The following is a 20,000-nucleotide window of genomic DNA, read 5'->3' on the forward strand; positions in this document are numbered from 1 at the left end:
GTAAAACCATTTCAGGTGACTACCTCATGAAGCTCATTGAGAGAACACCAAGGGTTTGCAGAGTTATCAAAAAAAGCAAAGGGTGGCTACTTTGAGGAATCTAAAATATAAGACATGTTTTCAGTTATTTCACACTTTTTTGTTAAGTACATAATTCCATATGTGTTCATTCATAGTTTTGATGCCTTCAGTGAGAATCTATAATGTAAATAGTCATGAAAATAAAAAGGAAACACATTGAATGAGAAGGTGTGTCCAAACTTTTGGCCTGTACTGTATATCGAGGTATTTGGTCAAAAATATCGTGATATGTGATTTTCTCCATATCGCCCAGCTCTAGCGTCAATTCACACGCAATCGCAAGGTAATGTAAGTCAATGGAGGCCAAACGGCGTTGATAAACACGCTAAAAAGAGAGTATGCGTCTTGATAACACGCCAATAATGGCATACCAGTTGGCGTGTTAGGGCTGCCACCTCTTAGTCGATTAGTCGACTAATCGCTCGTTTTGGTCTTAGTCGACTAAGATTTCTTTAGTCGATAAGTCATTTTTTATGCTTATTCATGCTTAATTACTCATTTCCAAGAAACTCATGAGCACATTTGTGGTAAACACAAGAGTTAAAGTGGTGCTTTTGCAGGATTAATTGTGGAGAAACTCAGTTTTACAGATGGTTAATTAACTACATTTATATTGTTGCTTTTCTGCTTTTCTTTTTTAGTCTTAACCTTTACCTCCTACAAGCACTGCTCTCTCTTAAAAAACTAATAGCTTGTCGACAAAATCAAACTGTATTGTCGACTAAGATTTCTTTTAGTGGAGGACAGCCCTATGGCGCGTCGTACATAAAGCCACTTCGTGACATCAGTCTGTCCAAACAATGCCCAGCTCTGATCGTGAGATGTGCTGTGTAAATGCTCCCCTGGCTGTGTCAGAGGAAAGGTTGGGTGATTAGCGGTGTCAAAGAGCAGCCAGCGCGGTGCAGTGTCTTGTGTGTGCTGCTCGTAGAGATAAAAGCCTCTGAGTTACAGGGCCAGAGGCCAACAGCTGCTCGTTAAAAATGCCTTTACCCTACTGTCGTCCTCGGGTCAAATTTGACCCATTTTCTAAAGTTTTTTTTTTTTTTTACATCAGAAATTAGTTTTTTCCTTTCAATGAAATTGTCAAAAAAAAAAAATAATGTGGATTTTTCCATACAACACTCTTCACAAGTAAAATGAATGTTCAGTTCAGTTCTATAATTGAATTTGGTTGTTTTTATTCAATTTTTATAGCACTTGAAAAAAAGAAATTATAACAGAATGTTGAAAAAAAGGCACAAAAATGTCAGAAAAAGATTCAAAAACATAAAAAAAAAACAGACAAAAGTATCAGAAAAAACGACCAAGACGTTGACATTTTTATTTTATTTTGAAATTTTGACCCAGATAAACCAAAAGTTGCACGGTGGATGGGAAGACAACACAAGGGCTACCGGTTTGCTTTTATTAGAGGTGTTGAAATTAATCAAATAATGGATGCATGGACGATGCTGCATCGATAATCGGCCGGCTCATAGTCGAGTTATTTCTGTTTACAGTTTAATGTAGGCCTAACAACATTTCTGTTTACATATTCTGGTATGTTTTGCACATTCAGGAAGTGCCATGTGCTCAGTGCTGTATATTTCTATGTATCCAAGTTATTTAGTATTACAGCACTGCAGAATGTTTGGTTTTTGAAGCTTGAAAAGCTCTGAATTAAATATCCTACATGGCTTTAATAGAAAACATGTATTTGACTCATCGAGATATCGAATTGAATCGCTGACATGATAATCGTAATCGACTCGGGAGATCAGTGAAGATTCACGCCTCTATTTAGAATACATTTTAATTTAATTTAATAAATTTAATTTATTTTTACTGAAGCCACACGCTCCCTCTGAGGTGGTTAAAGGCGCTCTAAGCCATGTTGGGTGACGTTACTTCTTGTTGACGTTCAAAGTATTTTCAAACAAAACGGAGGCTAGCTCGCTCCTCCCTCCTTCTCATCCCGTCCGCTCCCTTCTGTGCCTCAGCGCACTATCCCCCCTATTGCCTCTGCGTGTCAGATTGGGCCCCCAGCCTTCACATTTTTTTAAATCACGACTTAAAACTCACTTTTATTCATTGGCCTTTTAAACCTGCTCGAGAGTTGTATTCTGCATTTTCATCTTCCTGTTTGTTACTTCTTTTAAATGTTAGTTTTTGTTACTTGTGTGTTTTATAATTGGTCCGAAATCATGTCAACGTGCAGCACTTTAGTCAACCTGTCTGTTTTTAAATGTGCTTTACGAATAAAGTTGGATTGGATTGGAAGGGTTAAAAACCAGACCCTCGCCGCTGCAGTCCTCTCCCTCCACCACTGACGTCTTTGCTCGTACGCTCTATCTCCTTACGGAGACATTAGTCTAGTCTTGACTGATTCTACCGAGCTGGCTCGGGTCCGTGTCAGCATCAGCGGAGTGTTACATCGAACACAAAAGCTCACTTTATTTTTGCATCTTTTCTACCGTCTCTGCGGCCCCTCCCTCACTGCCTCCTTCCCCCCACAATCCCTCTCTTTGACTGCTATTTAGAGTAGGCCCCGAGGAGAGAAAAAGGCTCGCAGAACGCACACGTTAGTGGGTACACCGTTGTGTTCTGTGAAAGCACAGCAGACTTTTCTACCACAGCGATTCATGCACGGCTTTGGACGCTTGGTTGGCTAAAAAGTGAGTGAACGAGCGGGAGCACTTTGATTTCGGCCTTTGTGCAGAGACGGAGAAGAGTCTGTTGTTTCTCACCGACAGTGGATGTGATCAGACGTGAACACGCAGCAGCACAGCCCGAGAGAAAATTCATCACAATTATTTTGGTCAATATTGAAATCACGATTATTTAACATGATTACCCGTTGACTTTTGGAGGAAAAAAACAAACTGTAGAAACAGTTAATGTGCCCATATTATGAAAAAAAAATCACTTTTTCTGGTGATTTGGGGAGTTATTTTGTGTCTCTGGTGCTTCCACACGCATACACACTTGGAAAAAAAACCCATCCATGGTGTTCTGAGTGAGATATGGTTTCTGAATGTGTCCTGCCTTCAGTCTCCTGGTGAGCTGGTCAAAATCTGCACGGCTTTCTACGTCACTAGCCGAAACCGTTAGCATGCTAGCTCGTTCTCAATGGCAAAACACTGCTAAAACACACACAAGTTCACCATAATCTACAAAAGAACTACTTCCATGTCCCTGTTCTGCAGGTATTCCATTAAATTGGAAGTGCGCCCTCGTTTAGAAGAAGTCTCCCAGCTAATCCTGTCTTGTACTGACTGAAGTTGGAGAAACAGCTAGCTAGCTCATGTAGTCTTACCTAGCTACTGACCATGTAGTCTTACCTAGCTACTGACCATGTAGTCCTTACCTAGCTACTGACCATGTAGTCTTACCTAGCTACTGAGCATGTAGTCCTTACCTAGCTACTGAGCATGTTGTCTTACCTAGCTACTGAGCATGTAGTCTTACCTAGCTACTGAGCATGTAGTCCTTACCTAGCTACTGAGCATGTAGTCCTTACCTAGCTACTGAGCATGTAGTCCTTACCTAGCTACTGAGCATGTAGTCTTACCTAGCTACTGAGCATGTAGTCTTACCTAGCTACTGAGCATGTAGTCCTTACCTAGCTACTGAGCATGTAGTCTTACCTAGCTACTGAGCATGTAGTCTTACCTAGCTACTGAGCATGTAGTCTTACCTAGCTACTGAGCATGTAGTCTTACCTAGCTACTGAGCATGTGGTCTTACCTAGCTACTGAGCATGTAGTCTTACCTAGCTACTGAGCATGTGGTCTTACCTAGCTACTGAGCATGTGCGACTGACAACAAAGATGTTAGAGCATTGAGAGGTCTCACTCTGTAGCTAAAACAGAGACCTGAACACAGGGTGAAAAGAGGAGCTGCAGCAATGTGCAGTACAACTAAAATATGGTGTTTTTTGATAATTAAACCATGTAAACCTATTCTGGTACAACCTCTAAATACAATTATGAACCTGAAAATGAGCATAATATGGGCGCTTTAAACGAATCAACAGTGAAAACACCTTGAACTGTGAAATTTCCCATTAATACTTTTCCCTTTTGAACTTTTTGAATTCCCCTTAAAATAAATAATATCAAAAATATGTTTAAATGTTGGCTGAGTGAGTTTAGCCTTCGAGAGGAGGTGAAAGTGTGTCATTCAGAACACAAGACAAAATAAGAGATAACTTGCAAAATGTAATGTGCAACAAAAAATTGTTATCTTTTTTTCTCGATTACATTGTTTTTGTGACCAAAATCGAAATTGCGACCAAAATTATATTAATTGCATAGCCCTAACTTAATGTTTTAGCTCCATAACCCGAGCTGCGGCTTTTTAATTTTAATGTGCATAATGAAACTGTTTCATTGATTTTTAAAATTCAGAAATGTGGTATTTTCCTGTTGGCTGTTCTTTAAATGTAAGCTCCTGCTGTATTATAAACAGGCATATTTACACACACACACACACAGACAGACACATACACACACACAGACAGACACACAAACACACAGACACACACACAGACACACACACAGACACAGTGGTAGATTGTACTTGGTGCAAAAAGGGGGTCAAAGTAGCAGTTTTCTGTTTAAACATGCTGATGACCTGATTATTCATATATGGAGTTTTAATGTCTAGACAGTAAGAAAAGCTTAGATCCCTCAGTGGAGCTGGATGCCTTCCAGTTATTGACAGTAAAGGCCTGAACACTGTTGTGTGTCAGGGATACATACACACACACACACACACACACACACACACACACACACATTTTGCGTGTGTCCCAGTGTGGGTAGTAGGAAGGGAGGATGATCTCACCTTGCAGAGCTGGCTTGCCCATCATTAGCTTACTGCCTGAGGCCTATTAAGTATAATTAAAAATGACAACAACAACAACTGACAAAAACAGCATTGCCCTAAATGCAATGCAACACAAAATCAGAATCAGAAATACTTTAATAATCCCAGGGGGAAATTATTAAATCCTTTTAATAGTAATGATATAAAAACAAGCAAGGAACCTTTGTATGAGAAGTAATGGAAAATGCTGAACTTATATACTATATATATATATATATGTATATGTGTATATATATACTGTGTTTAAGTAACAAGATGGATAGTTTAAGCAAGTATGAGAAAGATAACAGCATTAAACCCAGACGAAACAAAGGCTATTAAGTTCATTGTAGTCTATAAAAATGCATTGTTAATGCTCAGACCAGTATATTATCTGTGTGTGTGTGTGTGTGTGTGTGTGTGTGTGTGTGTGTGTGTGTGTGTGTGTGTGTGTGTGTGTGTGTGTGTGTGTGTGTGTGTGTGTGTGTCTGTCTGTGTATGTCTGGCTGTGTGTGTGTGTGTGTGTGTGTGTGTGTGTGTGTGTCTCTCTCTGTGTATGTCTGGCTGTGTGTGTGTGTGTGTGTGTGTGTGTGTGTGTGTGTGTGTGTGTGTGTGTGTGTGTGTGTGTGTGTGTGTGTCTCTCTGTGTATGTCTGGCTCTCTGTGTGTGTGTGTGTGTGTGTGTGTGTGTGTGTGTGTTCGTATGGTTTTCCTTTGTTCTCAGTTACTGTGTAGCTCATCATTCAGGCTCGCAGGGAATGTGGAGTGGGATGCTGCTTGGAAGCTGCAACCGCACGACTCGGACACATTCGTGAAGGCCAACAAACACATTTTTGCAAAGTCAACTACATTCAAAAATGTACCGAAAAAAAATCTGGCAAACCTAGGGGATACCGACGCGAGACTCCCACTCCACTTCCATGCTACTCTGTTCTATCTCCAGCTATTGTTTTTAAAGGTGAGGACTGCAGCCTGTTGAAGTAGTTCACAGATCCCTTTGTGTGTATTTGTTTGTCGCTCGGGTCACAGGAGGACAGCTGATTGGTCTGATGTTACTTGACCAGCAATTCTCTTCAGATTAGGCAATTTAATGTCCTAAACATTTCACGCTGTGCACACACTGTGCCTGAGTGTTTTGAAATGGACCTAATGTAGCTGACAAAGCCATCTGTTTGGAATCAGTGAGCACTAACTGACAAGCCGTTGTGTCCCTTATGGGTTGCAAATGACAGCTTGTGTGTTACAGCCTTTCAGCCTTGGCGGGACCAAAAATGGTATTAGGATTTCCGGGAGCCAATCTGGGGTTTCCCTTGATTCAGCTTTAAAACATTTGGATGTAAGGTGAATTTTACCTAGCCACACATTATCCATCACGTCGGTAGACTACAGGTCAAAAGGCATGAACCCCCCCCCCACCCACTTTCTGCTGCAAAACAAATTGCACATTAAATTGAATACAAAAGGATGACAGTTACATTTTAAAGTGCAGTTTTCTACTGATATTTTCTTTCAACTAACACAAGTTTTTCGCGATATGTTGCAACCTTTCGCGATGTGTTAATTAAACAAATTGATGCAGCCCTAGACTTGAGTAATGTAACCCCAGTGTAGCATTGTCTAATATAACATATGGTAATGTTATCCCATTGTAACCTCCCTTGAGTGAGTGAAATCCACCATCAGCAGCTGATGTCAATGACCCAGCAAAACCTTATAGCTGCCTAGTCGTTAATGGATGAAACTAGAGTTGTGCCACAAAGCGCTACGGTGCAGATGTGTGTAATTGTATGAAAGTGAAGCAGGCGGTAGAAAAAAAATGAGGATTTGTCTGCAAAATCCATTAATAAGTGGATTAAAATGATTACTGAGGAACGTAACTTGCAAATGTAACTTTTGTAATCATCTGTTAACATGGTTCAGCTGTACAGTGTTTAGTAACATTACCATTTAAGTAGTCTCGCATTGCCAGACCTTCCTCCACAGCAAGATAAAGGTGCTCTGGTTTATAGGCATTTCTTTAAACCAATCAGAATCATCGTGGGGGCGGGGCTAAGCTCCGGACGGAGCCACGGTACCTCTGCTAAATAGTCTCAGGAAGGAACTTGTTTTGGTGGAACATGTGGACGTTCAAAAGTAGTTTTAGTCGTGCAACAGAAAACTCAGATTGGACAGATAGTCTAGCTAGCTGTTAGACAGACAGACAGACAGACTGACAGATAGTCTAGCTAGCTGTTAGACAGACAGACAGACAGACAGATAGTCTAGCTAGCTGTTAGAAGGACAGACAGACATATAGACAGACAAACAGACAGATAGTCTAGCTAGCTGTTAGACAGACAGACAGACAGACAGATAGTCTAGCTAGCTGTCTGGATTTACCCTGCAGAGATCTGAGGAGCAGTTAACCATAGTCCTCACAAATCCACCGGAGGTTAGAACGCCAACACAGAGACAGAGGAAGGGGACGCAAATCTGGCCGAAAATGAGGGACACCCGGCGCAATATCTGGCGGCAACGGAGCAATCCCAGAAGTGGAACGCCGTCGATATAGACTACCATTTAAAGTGCCCATATTATGAAAAAAATCACTTTTTCTGGTGATTTGGGGTGTTATTTTGTGTCTCTGGTGCTTCCACACACATACACACTTGGAAAAAATCCATCCATGGTGTTCTGAGTGAGATCTGGTTTCTGAATGTGTCCTGCCTTCAGTCTCCTGGTGAGCTGGTCAAAATCTGCACGGCTTTCTACGTCACTAGCCGAAACGAGCTGGCTAATCGCAACCTTTAGCATGCTACCTCGTTCTCAATGGCAAAGCACTGCTACAAAACACACTAGTTCACCGTAATCTCCAAAAGAACTACTTCCATGTGCTCCCTGGTTTAGAAGAAGTCTCCCAGCTGATCCTGCCTTGGAACTGACTGAAGTTGGAGAAACAGCCTTTCTTTTACTGTCTATGGAGCTAGCTGACATGATACTTACCTAGCTACTGAGCATGTGCGACTACAAACAAAGATAGTACAGAAGAAAAGATGTCTCACTCTGTAGCTAAAACAGAGACCTGAACACTGGGTGAAAAGAGGAGCTGCAGCAGTGAGAGAGAGCTGTGCAGTACAACAAATATATGGTGTTTTTTGAAAATTAAACCATGTAAACCTATTCTGGTACAACCTTAAAATACAATTATGAACCTGAAAATGAGCATAAAATGGGAGCTTTAAGCAAACATTTAGGCTGAATATCCATTTGCAAGGGAGTAACTCTTCAATCTAATTAGCTTTAATGAAAACCTGTAATAGCTTTAATGGGTTAAATGCTTCAGTTGGGAGTGCCACAGAATTAGGGATGAAACTCAATAAAATATAAAGTTGTTGCAACGGAGTAAACAATGATGTCAGTCCAAAGCCTGACATACACTTTATAGCTTATAAATTAGTTCAGATTTCTGTATGGTGGTAACAATTACTGAAGCAGAAATGTTTAAAGTAGGAAATTGGTGAGGAAGAGATGATAAGAAATGGGAAATCATGAGAAATGTGTGTACGGGGTCATTGGGGGTGGGTGCCGTTGTGGGAAATTCACTTTGGCAGCCGACTAACTGCATTTTTAACTGCCAGTTCTGTTTATCTGGCAGCTAAAATAGTTGAAGTGTCTTGATGGGTCTTAAATCCGCTCCCCCCTACCTCCAGTTTTGAGAGTAGATATAAAAAAAGTATGTTCCTGTCCTGGTTGCTAGCCTGTTTATGCTTAACAGCTGACTGATGGTCCTAATGACGCAAGGCCGGCTGAGTGAGCACTAGAGCCTGACAGAGAAGTGCAAAAGAAAGAGAAATGTTCTTCTGGCTGCGGCCATGCAATTAGGATTCATCTCTCTCTTTCACTCTCTCTCTCTCTCTCTCTCTCTCTCTCTGCAGTGAAATCAACAGCATGGCCAGATGATTTAAGCTGTGTCTCATTCTGCATACTCCAGACAGTACACTGCTTATGTGCACTGACCACTTACTGCTGTAGTGCCCACTTTGGATGGTTTGTATTGTCCCAAAAAGGGACCCTTACGTTAAAACACTTAACCGGAAATGACGAGCGGGATGAGCGTGACGTACGCAACACATGGCAGCTGATTGGACGAACGCGTCACGTGGGGCTGGCTGCTCCCGAATTTAAAAACCGACCATAATGGCGGCTCATAGGAAGTTTATTTAGGATCCTCATTAGCTCCTGCATTTAAGGTGCTATTCTTCCTGAGGTCCTTACAACTCACTTGTAACTGTGACAATGCAATAATACATACACATAACATCATAAACAAATGAAAAATAAAAATTTTTAAACGCAAACTAAACAAACACTATAATTTCTCGACAACATACACACACATAAGACAAGGACAGACAATTGTATTTCGTATTTGACGAAATTTGTTCACCGAAACGTGTTTCTGAAAACATTTTAAGTGAGAAATAGGCCAAATCTGTCTTCATTTCAGATCGACAAAGGTCAGTTTAAAAGATTTTCGTCAGATTTTGAGAGGTGGCGAGCTGAGCGACTGCTCCTCATTTGCATAAAGTAGCCTGGATTCAACTGATTCAGGGCAATATTTAGTTCAGTGTGTTATATGTCACTATCTTTGGTAGCCTACTGTACTTAAATGGCCGGTATGTACTTTATTTTCTTTATTTATTGAAGCCTCTATGTTTACAGGCTTGTGGTGAGTCACAATGCTATAGGTGCCAAAAAAACTATCTGTTTGGTACTGCCAATTTGTTTTGTCATGGTTCATGTGTGCAATACACATTACACTTCGTGAGAAAAACATCGTGGCAGAGAATCGTGATATCAATCATGATTCATATTTTTCCCCGAATCGTGCAGGCCTAAGCTGGAGGCAATTAAAACAAACTAACATTAGCAGCTGATAGAATCTGCTAGCGACCGTAATGAGAAGCTGCTTTGTGTCTCTTTATGTCTGTCGGGCATCAGGGACCCATTGTTTCAAACATTACTAAATATTTTAAGTGATAAATCTGCCATGATTAATTAAACTGCAATATGTGTCTAATAGTCTGATAGTGAAATGGCTGCAAAAGGCTGTGACGGAAACACATCTCCTTCTTACGGTTTCCCCTTTCTCACTCACACAAGTGTCCAGCCTCTCTCCTAAAAACTGTGACTGGTTGTGGGTGGTAACATCATTAAGCCAACTGTCCACAGTTTAAAGGCCTCGCTGGCATTTCAAATCCCCCTGTGACTGAAGGGAGCAGCATGAATCACTTCTCGTTGCTACCAGTCGTCTCCCTCTGCGCCTCTTTGCTTGTTTTGGGTGGCGGCCTGTTGCAGCTAGCTCTGGGTATCTGTTCTTATGTGCTGTTTGGGATGCATGCAAATTATTTTTTTTTAATTCTCAGTTTCTCCCCCTCTGGCCGTGCTCAGCTGCTCTGGCCATCTGTGCAAAGGCAAACAGAGAACAGAGGGATGGAAGGAGAGCGGTGGTGGTGGTGGGGGAGGAAAGGGATAGAAACCAAAGTGGGGGAAATGTTTGCAGGAAAGGGAGCATCGTTGGAGAATGAAAGAAGACCCTTTTTGACATGTGAGATTTAGTTCAGAAGATGAGTAAAGGATGACGGAAGAGGGAAAAGAAAGACAAGGAAGAGAGTGCGGGAATGGTTTCCAGGAAGCTAGCGGCATAAAGATGATGTCTGTCCTATTCTCGAAATAGGACAGTGAGTGTGTGCACGTTTAGGTCAGTGGAAACTAGGATGACTAGTGTTGTCTGGATTTTAGAGTGGGACCGGCAAAGATCAGCCAATAGTGAGCTCATTTTACGACTTGTTTTTTTCCCGGTCTCTTTTCTCGCTCTGTCCCAACTTCTCTGTCTGTTCCCATGCTCCGCGGGCCAAGCCTCTTCCCCTGGGCTGCCTCCGAGTTTGTTTCCCCACTTAGCCTCTTGCACAGCCGGCTCCTTGCTCTGTTTGTAAACTTTGACAACCCAGTTTCCTGCTACCCCCCCCCCCCACCCACACACACTTCCCTCCTCTGCTTCTCTCAAACTTGTAAAAACCTATACATTTCCTCTCCTCCTTCCATTTGCAAGTAGCTGAGGAAACAATAAACAGAGACAGTTGTCTAGTATTGATGCAGATAGCGTACGACAGCTCGTATTACACTTGGTTGCCCTTTATCGGGCCTCATATGCTTCACGTCCCACTTCTTGTCCTCAGTTGCTCACGTCTCTGAATGCTCTGTTTGCGGCCCACGAGTCAAACTGTCTGCCTCTCTTTGGGTTTATTGTACATGCCTTGACCCACTTAGCAAATACATCCCATCCTTTTTCTCACCTCAGCCTACTTTTCTTTCTATGACCATGTTAGCTTAATAGTGTGAAGCAGGCTTTCCTGGCTTTTCGTACTCCATGTGCAAATTCAAAGGTTGCATGTCTAAACACTATTACAGGTGGCAGATACTAACGTGTGTGTGTGTGTGTGTGTGTGTGTGTGTGTGTGTGTGTGTGTGTGTGTGTGTGTGTGTGTGTGTGTGTGTGTGTGTGTGTGTGTGTGTGTGTGTGTGTGTGTGTGTGTGTGTGTGTGTGTGTGTGTGCGCAGTTTGCGTGCTTAAGCTTTCTGCTCTCTCTTAAGTGTACTATCCCGGAAAGCTAGTCTTCCACACTAGTGACTCTGATGCCATTTTGTACCAAGAAAAAAGAAAAGAAAGAAGCCAACCAGTAGCAGCTACGCTGGCCAAGTGTGTCACTGAGCTTTTTAGTATCACAGAAGGGACCATTTGCCACTGCACTGCGGTTGGCATTGAAATGAATGAAGGCTATTTGTAGAATGTGTTGTTTCTCTGCAGTAGACATGTCCTTCTCTGCCCCTCCTTCTGTGGTCCCTGAGACAAAACATAACATGAAATGTGTTGATCTAGCCTGAATGTCTTCCTCTGTGTGTCACATTGTCCTAGATAGGCTTCAGTCCTCTCATGGGTTTATACAATTTAATGGCACATCCTGTTCCATTTCTGTCTGTTCTACAGTCAGTTTGCCTGCTAACACTTGTTCGCTTGCATAAAAAGATTTCTGTATGTGTGTGTGTGATGCTGTAAGAAGATCCAAGCCAGACAGCATCTGATTCCTAGGGTTAACAACATTCCTGGTGCCTCGTTTACTGATTGGAGAGACAACAAACTGATTTTCATGTCTGGTCTTGCTGTTACCGACTAACTGTACGTTATCCTGTCTCTCTCCAGACCAGACCCTGCTGTCTCCACAACGCCTGTAGACCTGTGGCCACCTTGTGAGACTGAAGTCAGCCCTGCTGTGCAGAGACGGACCACTACCACTCAAGGGGAGATGAAGCCGGATGGGGTTTCCACGGCAGCGCTGGGGCCAATGGAAACATTGGAATCCAACCTAGTAAATGAGGCAGCACCAGCCGTAGGACAGGAGCCCAACCAGGCAGCCAGTCCGGCGGAGGAGGGGATGCCACAGCAGCCCGTAGGAGAGCCTGGTCAGCTGGAGCCCCAGCCAGACCAGACCAAGGAAACCCCCGCTGCAAAGCCCTGTAACGAGCCTTCGGGAGACTCCAAAGCCAAGACTACCAACAAGGCCACGGCCAAGACAAAGCCTGGCCCCACCAGCCCAACCAAGACCGCATCGCGGCCCAACACGTCCCAGAGCCGCCTCTCAAACGGCACGTCCAAGCCCCAGACCAACGGAGTGGCTAAGAAGACCGCGCCTGCTGCTGCTGCTGCGGTCAAAAAGAGCACCCAGACGCCAGCTCTGTCCAAAAAACCAACAACCACGACCACGGTCCCAGCCTCCAAGAGCAAAGTGGGTGAGAAGAAAGCCACAGGGGCCGCCACCGCCCCTGCCACCAATGGCGCAAAGTCGATGACCGGAACAACGGCAGCCAAGAAGACCGCACCCGCAACTGCTAATGGTGTCAAAACCAGCACCAGCAGCTCTGCAGCTGCTGCTAAAAAGGCCCCAGGTTGGTGAAAAATGTCATCACAAAACAAAAAAGTTACAAAGTGTAATCAGAATGTAGTAGAGATGCACCGATTACAACTTTCTAGGCCGATTTCCGGTTTTCTTTGAGTTAGGCCAGCTGATTCCAATTTTCATTTTTTCTAACCACTTTACAGCACACACAAATATGTATTTTCTATCTTTTCTTTAATAGAACATGTGTTGAACAGATAATGGATCACTATAAAACAGAACTAAATAAATTACTCCTGGTGTGGGACATTAACACACATCTAAAGAGCAATGTTAGAACCATTTCCTTCTTTTCACATCTAATATCACACTAAAAAAAATGTGATTCTGGTTCTTGGTGTGGTCCCTCCACGCCCTACTGTCTCCCTGCAGCTGTTGCATATTGCAAAGTTGTTATCTTCTGCTCACACGCTGAAGAATCCCCAAACAGCTGACATGTTGCAGGTTAATTCACATGGTTCCCTACATGTGCCAGAATAGTGCGAAAATAGCGCGGAGAAGTTGAGAGAAAGGAGAAAGAGAGCGTGCTGTGGCGTCCTTGAGAACTGTAACTCGTATAACTTCTGTTGTCAGTTAATTGTAGCGTTGACCGGCATGAAATCAGCATACGTCAGACTGACCTGCATGTCACCGGTCATGGCCGAGCACGTGAAAACCGGCCAGTTCCGGTCACCGGCCGGTCTATCGGTGCATCTCTAGAATGGAGACTGTGTGGGGATCCCACAGTAAGCGTAGCATGAAATGTTTTCACAGCTCCCCTCTAATGAGGAGCGTTCACTGTAATGTGATGACATGCGGATAGATGCACACAGGATGGATTCAGCACACATTACACACGGCAGAGTGGCTGCTGCTAATCTACAAATACATCTGCCCTAGATCCTAATCACATGACCTATATCTGGGATATATGTTACTATATTATATACTATATAAAACTGTTCTTAACATGTTTCTTTGCTTTTTTTTTCCTTTTGCCTTTTTTTTTTTTTTTTTTTTTTTTTTTTTTTTTTTTTTTTTTTTTTCTCCTCTCCTGTCTCCTCTCCTGTTTTCTCTCCTCTTTCCTATCCTGTCCTGTTTCCTCTCCTCTCTTTTGTTTCCTCTCCTCTCCTCACGTCTTGTTTTGTCTTGTTTCCTCTCGTTTCCTCTCCTCTTGTCCCATTTCGTCTCCTTCCCTCTTGTCTTGTTTTCTCTACTTTTTGATTCCTCGTCTCCTCTCCTGTCTCCTCTCCTGTTTTCTCTCCTCTTTCCTATCCTGTCCTGTTTCCTCTCCTCTCCTTGTATCCTCTCCTATCCTGTTTCCTCTCCTGTTCCCTCCACTCCTCCAGCTCCCAAGACTGCCTCTGCAACTCCCACCAAGCCTAGCTCTGCTGCCTCGCCCAAGCCCGCAGTTTCCAAGACAACCAGGTAGGTTTGATTTTTGTGTAGAATTGCAGCCTCGCCCTTTCTAGAGAGTGTGTGTCTGCGTGCATGTACTGTACGAGCACACACATGTCTGAAACATCCTCCAGGCAACAGTGTTAGAAGTGGGCTCCTTTTCTTAGAAGCCTTGCCAATGATTTGCTAACAAATCAGCAAATTTGCTCCAGAACAGCAGCAAATCCAAATAAATTACCAAATAGATCGGAATTGTAGGGACTAACTTTAACGTTATAACGGGGTTGGGTATCATTTGGGTTTTTCCGATACCGGTACTAAAACAATACTTTTAAAATAGGGGAATAGGGTATTTTACTATAACTTTGAATGCACCACGAGGCTTACTAGTGAACGCACCGTCTTGTGTTGTTTTTCCGAGCTGCAGACTGCTTAACATCCCGATGTTGGAATCCTCTCCAGTGAAATAGTCACACTTTACACCGTTTAGCTCTCAGCATTTTAACTGTGTTTAAACCAGCTGCTAGCTAACGGTAGGCTAACGTTACCTGCTGTCAGGTGAAGTGTTAACTAGCGTCACGTGCAGCGATGCTCCAGTTGCCTCTAACGTCTGTTTCAGAGCATCAGAGAGCAACGCAGAAGGCATTTCATTGGCACCGAAATCACGTTGCAATTCGGTCCGGTAGATACCGGTCGTTTAGGCACCGGTGCCGTATTAGCACCAGGTTTCGGTACCCAACCCTAGTTATAAAGCTCCTCAGTGTTAAGCAGTGTCCAAAATGTACTTTTTGAATACCGGCCAAAGGGATTGGTTAGATGTACAAATCCATCGGCCAAGCATATTTTTTTGCAGCCAAAATAATAAATTGCTGTTTTGTGTCACATATACTTTAGTTTCAGTACATTTCATTGAGATAATACCCAATTATGTTGAATACAAACATATATATATATATATATATATATATATATATATAAAAAAAGAGGCCAAAGCAAAATGTAAAGCCATATTATTTTCACAGTAATATATTGATCAACGGTTAATCGATTCAAGCGTGAATACAACTCAAGAAGGGGTACGCGGTACACATTTGAATGAAATTACAGCTAATAAGTAAGATTTAAAAAAAGAAATAAGCAATTAAAAATACGGGACTTTCATTTTGGAACGTCTCCAAATTGATACAGTAATAATGTTTTGGGGTTAGAGTCTGGAGTCAGAGCTGTCCTTAACTGACATGTATTAGTCATTGTTCTGATTTTGTCGTTGGTAGGCTACAGACATTTACCAGCCAGTGTGGCGAACAGCCTTTTGACATTTACTCGCTGGATGAATAATCTTGTATATTTGGCGCTTGACGGGCGTTGATTTCGGACCCTTGTGCCAAATGAGAAGCAGTTAGTTCAAAAGGCGTCGCTTGGCTACAGGTTCAAAGAAGACCCTGATTTAAGAAAGCAACGCCCTGGAGGAACGAGGGACAATGATCCCCCACATAGAGGCTTGGAGAGCCGCGCATAAGTAGGCCAGCAACCAGCCAATGTCAGAACAAGCCTTAGAGGAATGCCTCGCAGGGTTTCACCAGAGCAAGCATTATCCAGCAGTATTAATAAAACAAGTTTCTGGAAGGATTAAAGAGGGGAGGAGGGGCGGTTAGAAGAATTAACTGAGAACAAGAGAACGCTCTTAATGTTTCTGTTTCTTTAGAAGAAGTGCTTGTGTGTGTTTATGTATACTACCGGTCAAAAGTTGGGGGGTCACTTAGAAATGTCGTTCCACATCATTACAGGCAGAATAGCAGCTGAGATCAGTTGCATTGTTTTTTTAATCAGGGCAGCTGTTTTCAGATTACATTATGTACATAATTGCAAAAGGGTTTGACTGTTGAAGAAGTGGCTGATCTTTAATGCAATATCCTACATTGTTCCAAAGGCCCATTCTGTTTACTAACCTGATATCATTTTAAAAGGCTAACTGAGAAAACATTGGACAACCCTTTTGTATTTATGTAAGCATATAATGTAATCTGAAAAGTGCTGCCCTGATTAAAAAAACAATGCAACTGATCTCAGCTGGTGTTCTGTCTGTAATGGAGTGGAATGGACATTTCTAAGTGACCCCAAACCTTTGACCGGTAGTGTATACACCAATTAAATTCAGTTATACTTTATTGTCCCCTTGGGGAATCTTTTCTTAGACTCCGGCGCTGACAGCTTTAGCTGCACTTACAAAAACAATAAAGATCAATTAATTAACAGCAATCCACATGTAAGTACAAATCTATGTAAATTGCACACTACACAAACAGAATACTGTGATACTAATGCACGACCCTGTCACCCATACTGACTCAAGAAGCATTATTATTTAACATTTTGATTGATGTAGGCACAAATGAGTGTTTGTTCAAATAAATAAAACTCTCTGTGCTCGTCCAAGTCCAGACTGCTTACAGATTGGCTGAAGGGAGAGGTTTTTCCCTCCTCACCAGCATGTGTTGTGAGCGTCTCTCTTCGTGCAGTCACCCGAGTCACGCTGTGTGCATGGTGTCGGGTCCTGAGGTGGCTTGGCAACAGAGCAGGAGAGGAGACTGAAGGAGGCCTTTGTCAGAGACACAGGGATGATCAAGATCAGACCGAGCCTTTGGGAGTCTGTTCTTTCAGCAGGGACTTATCCCGCTGCCTCCGCTCCTTTTTTATTTGTTTGTGAGAGCAATAGTCTCTTTCTTCCTCACTGTTGAGCCACCATGGGGTATGGTATGATGGGTTATGTCATTGTGTCGGTATGTCTGTGTAGACACATTGTTTGGTCGGAAACACTTGCGTCAAACAGATTGGACCATTTTGAAGCGAACTTGTCATAATAACAAATAGAAACGTGGAGGACAACCCGAAGGGAGACGCCTGAAGACATAATATGTTTATTTGCTTCCTTGCAGATAGTAAGATTACATACAGTAGAATAAATATGAAAAGAAATCCAACAGAATAGATGATAAACTTGCGTAACACACTAAAGTCAAAAGAAGCCATCGCAGGTATAATTTCTGCTATTCTTCTCTATTTAGTCATTGTCAATAGACTAACATGACATTCAGAATGAGTTGCCAGCCACTTCCTTCCTCCTGTTAGCAAGGCGTTTCACACCAAAATCCCTTAGGTCACCCCCACACATACACACAGACACACACTCCACGATCCACGGGCAGCAGTTGGATTGTTGAGATTACACACAGATTACAGTTTTATACAATGGTTGATGTGCAAACGTCTAATTAGGAAGTATTACACAAGGGCATGTTAGTAATCGCCGCTGTTGCACAGACCGCTCATTGTGGGACGATTATGAACTGTCGTGGTGATTTCATTCATCTGTGGAACATGTAACACCGCTCACCACTTCTTTGACTCTAAAATGCCACACAGCAAATCAACACTATTAAGACTTAAAGTGATGGTTCGGAGTAATTTCACCATATTTTTGTTGTATCTCTTTTCGGTGTTGTAATTTGTAGACGGTCCCTAAGCACTCGTCTTACTGCCGGTAGCAGCAGAGAGCAGAAGCCAGCAGGCAAGTGTTATTTACATAAACTTCTGGTGTACTTACAAACTTTCCAATCCATCGTTTTAGGAGTACATAACCTATTTGTACTAGTGTAGAAGTTTGGTATCATTTCGGGCATTATTAGTGGGGTAACTTACGAGATACAAACCTGGATCCATTAGCCTCTGCGCTAAGCTATTCAGCTGATAACGCTACGCTACGCTAACTCTCCCAATGTTCGACCCAGGTGAAAAAAGCTTCTGGGGGGGGGTTGTATGACTCGAAGTCATGGTGCAGAGGACCCTAGGTTGAAATTACTCCGAACCATCATTTTAAGATCAGCTCTCCCACACCACACTGACTACATTTACATGTTTGACTAAGCTCTGTACATGGCTAATGAAAGTGAATATTCCACTAATATTCCACTTGTTTACATGCAGCCATGCAAAAATAGGATATTTTTCCAAAGTTTTCTACCGGTGGTGGACTTGTATGACAAACAAGGCCTCCTTCTTTCATTCCTTAAACCACCTGCTTGAAAACGTCACCATTGCAATGTCTGGATATTTTCAAAAACCTGTTGATATGAAGTCTTTGATAATGTTTAAAAGTAGCTGTGTTTTTCCTTCTTTTGCAAACCTGCAAACTGTTGGCTGGTTGGTTTGTGTACAGCAACCCACAGAGCTGACCGTAAGCCGTAAACAGCCAAGAGACCGCAAACTGGTAGCCTGACAAGCCAGACCCACATCCAGATGTTGGGTCTGGGAACTCTCCATTAGCAGGGCTCAATCCGAGGGGCGGGATAAACGGTTGTCTTTCAAATTCCCTCTGCACGCAATAGGATAGCGCTCCAACCAATCAGAGCAACGCTAGTTGATAGATTCAAATTTAAACTCCTAACCCATCTTCCTTTTTTAAGAATGACTTCAGAGCCGTTCTTTGTTCTTTTCTCAAAGAAAAGCTGAACTCCAAGTCTTCCAGAGTCGCGGCCAAAGCCAATTCCAAAGACCGCTGTTCGCCAGCAGCAGCCATAAGCCCCGCCCACTGACTCTATACACGATGTGATTGGCCCGGCCAGAGTTTTGGTTTTTCCAGCTCACAAGCCAACGGAGAGTTGCTAGACGACCCTGGCTGCAGATTACATTTGCTGCGTCTAGAGTTCTAGGGTAGTAAACTGTCACAAACTGCAGTAAAAACCCTGATTGAGACTCAGATTCTGCGAAACCTGAATAATACCGGCCTATCACACATGTCTTAATCAGAAAACAATAAATTAAGAAAAATGACTTGTATCAAATTCGAAATATTGTCATATTCTCAATAATAGTGGACTATTATGTGCATGTAAACGTAGTCAGTGTTTATTTAACTGTTGGTATGTTTACATACTTTCTCTCTTGTTATTAAACTGTTTTTATAGAATAATATTATACTGACTACTCTAAACAAGATAGCATGGAGCCACTGCGTGTCCTTGTCTAAGCACGGTGTGTTCCTCGGGGTATACATGCCCTCTCAGACCAGATAGGGGACACGTCATTGGCTCTGACAAGATAACTGACGACATCTACTCTGTATTATGATTTATTACATTTCACTCTGTATTATAAAAAGCAGCTGTAGAGAGCTTTTCGTTAGGTCGTTGTCTGTACTATTCAGTAGTGCGGAGAAGGCCTCCTTGTCGGGTTCTCAAGTAAAATAATATAATTTCAGTGGTCCTGTCTATCATTTGATAATGAAGTTATTCTAACAGTATTTTAACACACCTATCACACCCGTCCTGGCCTCTGGATATGTTTTTGACATATGACAGTCACGCTTCAGAGAAGTGAACCCTGTACGAGTCCAAGTCGGGCACAAGAAAGGCTTGTACGGGTCCTATCAATAGCCTCTTTTCACCCCTCATCGGTAAAGCTGACGCCCAGCTCGTGCTCCAACACGCAGCCCTCGTTTTACTCGTTGAACGCTCGTCAAGTGGCTCGCCGGGCGTTTCAGTAAAACCACTAATGAGCTCATTTGTCAAAGGACTGAGCTGAAATCTAGCCGAGGCTAACGCTGTAATCAGGTTAAGATCGGATTGTTGGTGCGTATCTAAGTTCACTTTTGATGCAGTATTTTGTGTAGTTAGTGTATGAGTCAGTAAAATGTGTTCCGCAGA

General features: G+C 42.6%; 1 protein-coding gene across 2 annotated transcripts in view; it reads left to right on the top strand.

Annotated features, from left to right (window-relative positions):
- Positions 1-20,000, top strand: part of wu:fb95e10 (cell surface glycoprotein 1) — a 60,584-nt gene that overhangs the window by 15,034 nt on the left and 25,550 nt on the right. For both annotated transcript variants that reach the window (XM_039824508.1, XM_039824509.1), the window contains exons 2-3: positions 12,168-12,910; positions 14,250-14,328. In XM_039824508.1, coding sequence (XP_039680442.1) covers positions 12,271-12,910; positions 14,250-14,328 — 719 coding nt within the window. In that variant the 5' untranslated portion in view covers positions 12,168-12,270. The remainder of the gene's footprint in view (positions 1-12,167; positions 12,911-14,249; positions 14,329-20,000) is intronic.

Source organism: Perca fluviatilis, chromosome 15 (assembly GCF_010015445.1).
Source record: "Perca fluviatilis chromosome 15, GENO_Pfluv_1.0, whole genome shotgun sequence".
In the NCBI taxonomy this organism is placed as follows: domain Eukaryota; kingdom Metazoa; phylum Chordata; class Actinopteri; order Perciformes; family Percidae; genus Perca; species Perca fluviatilis.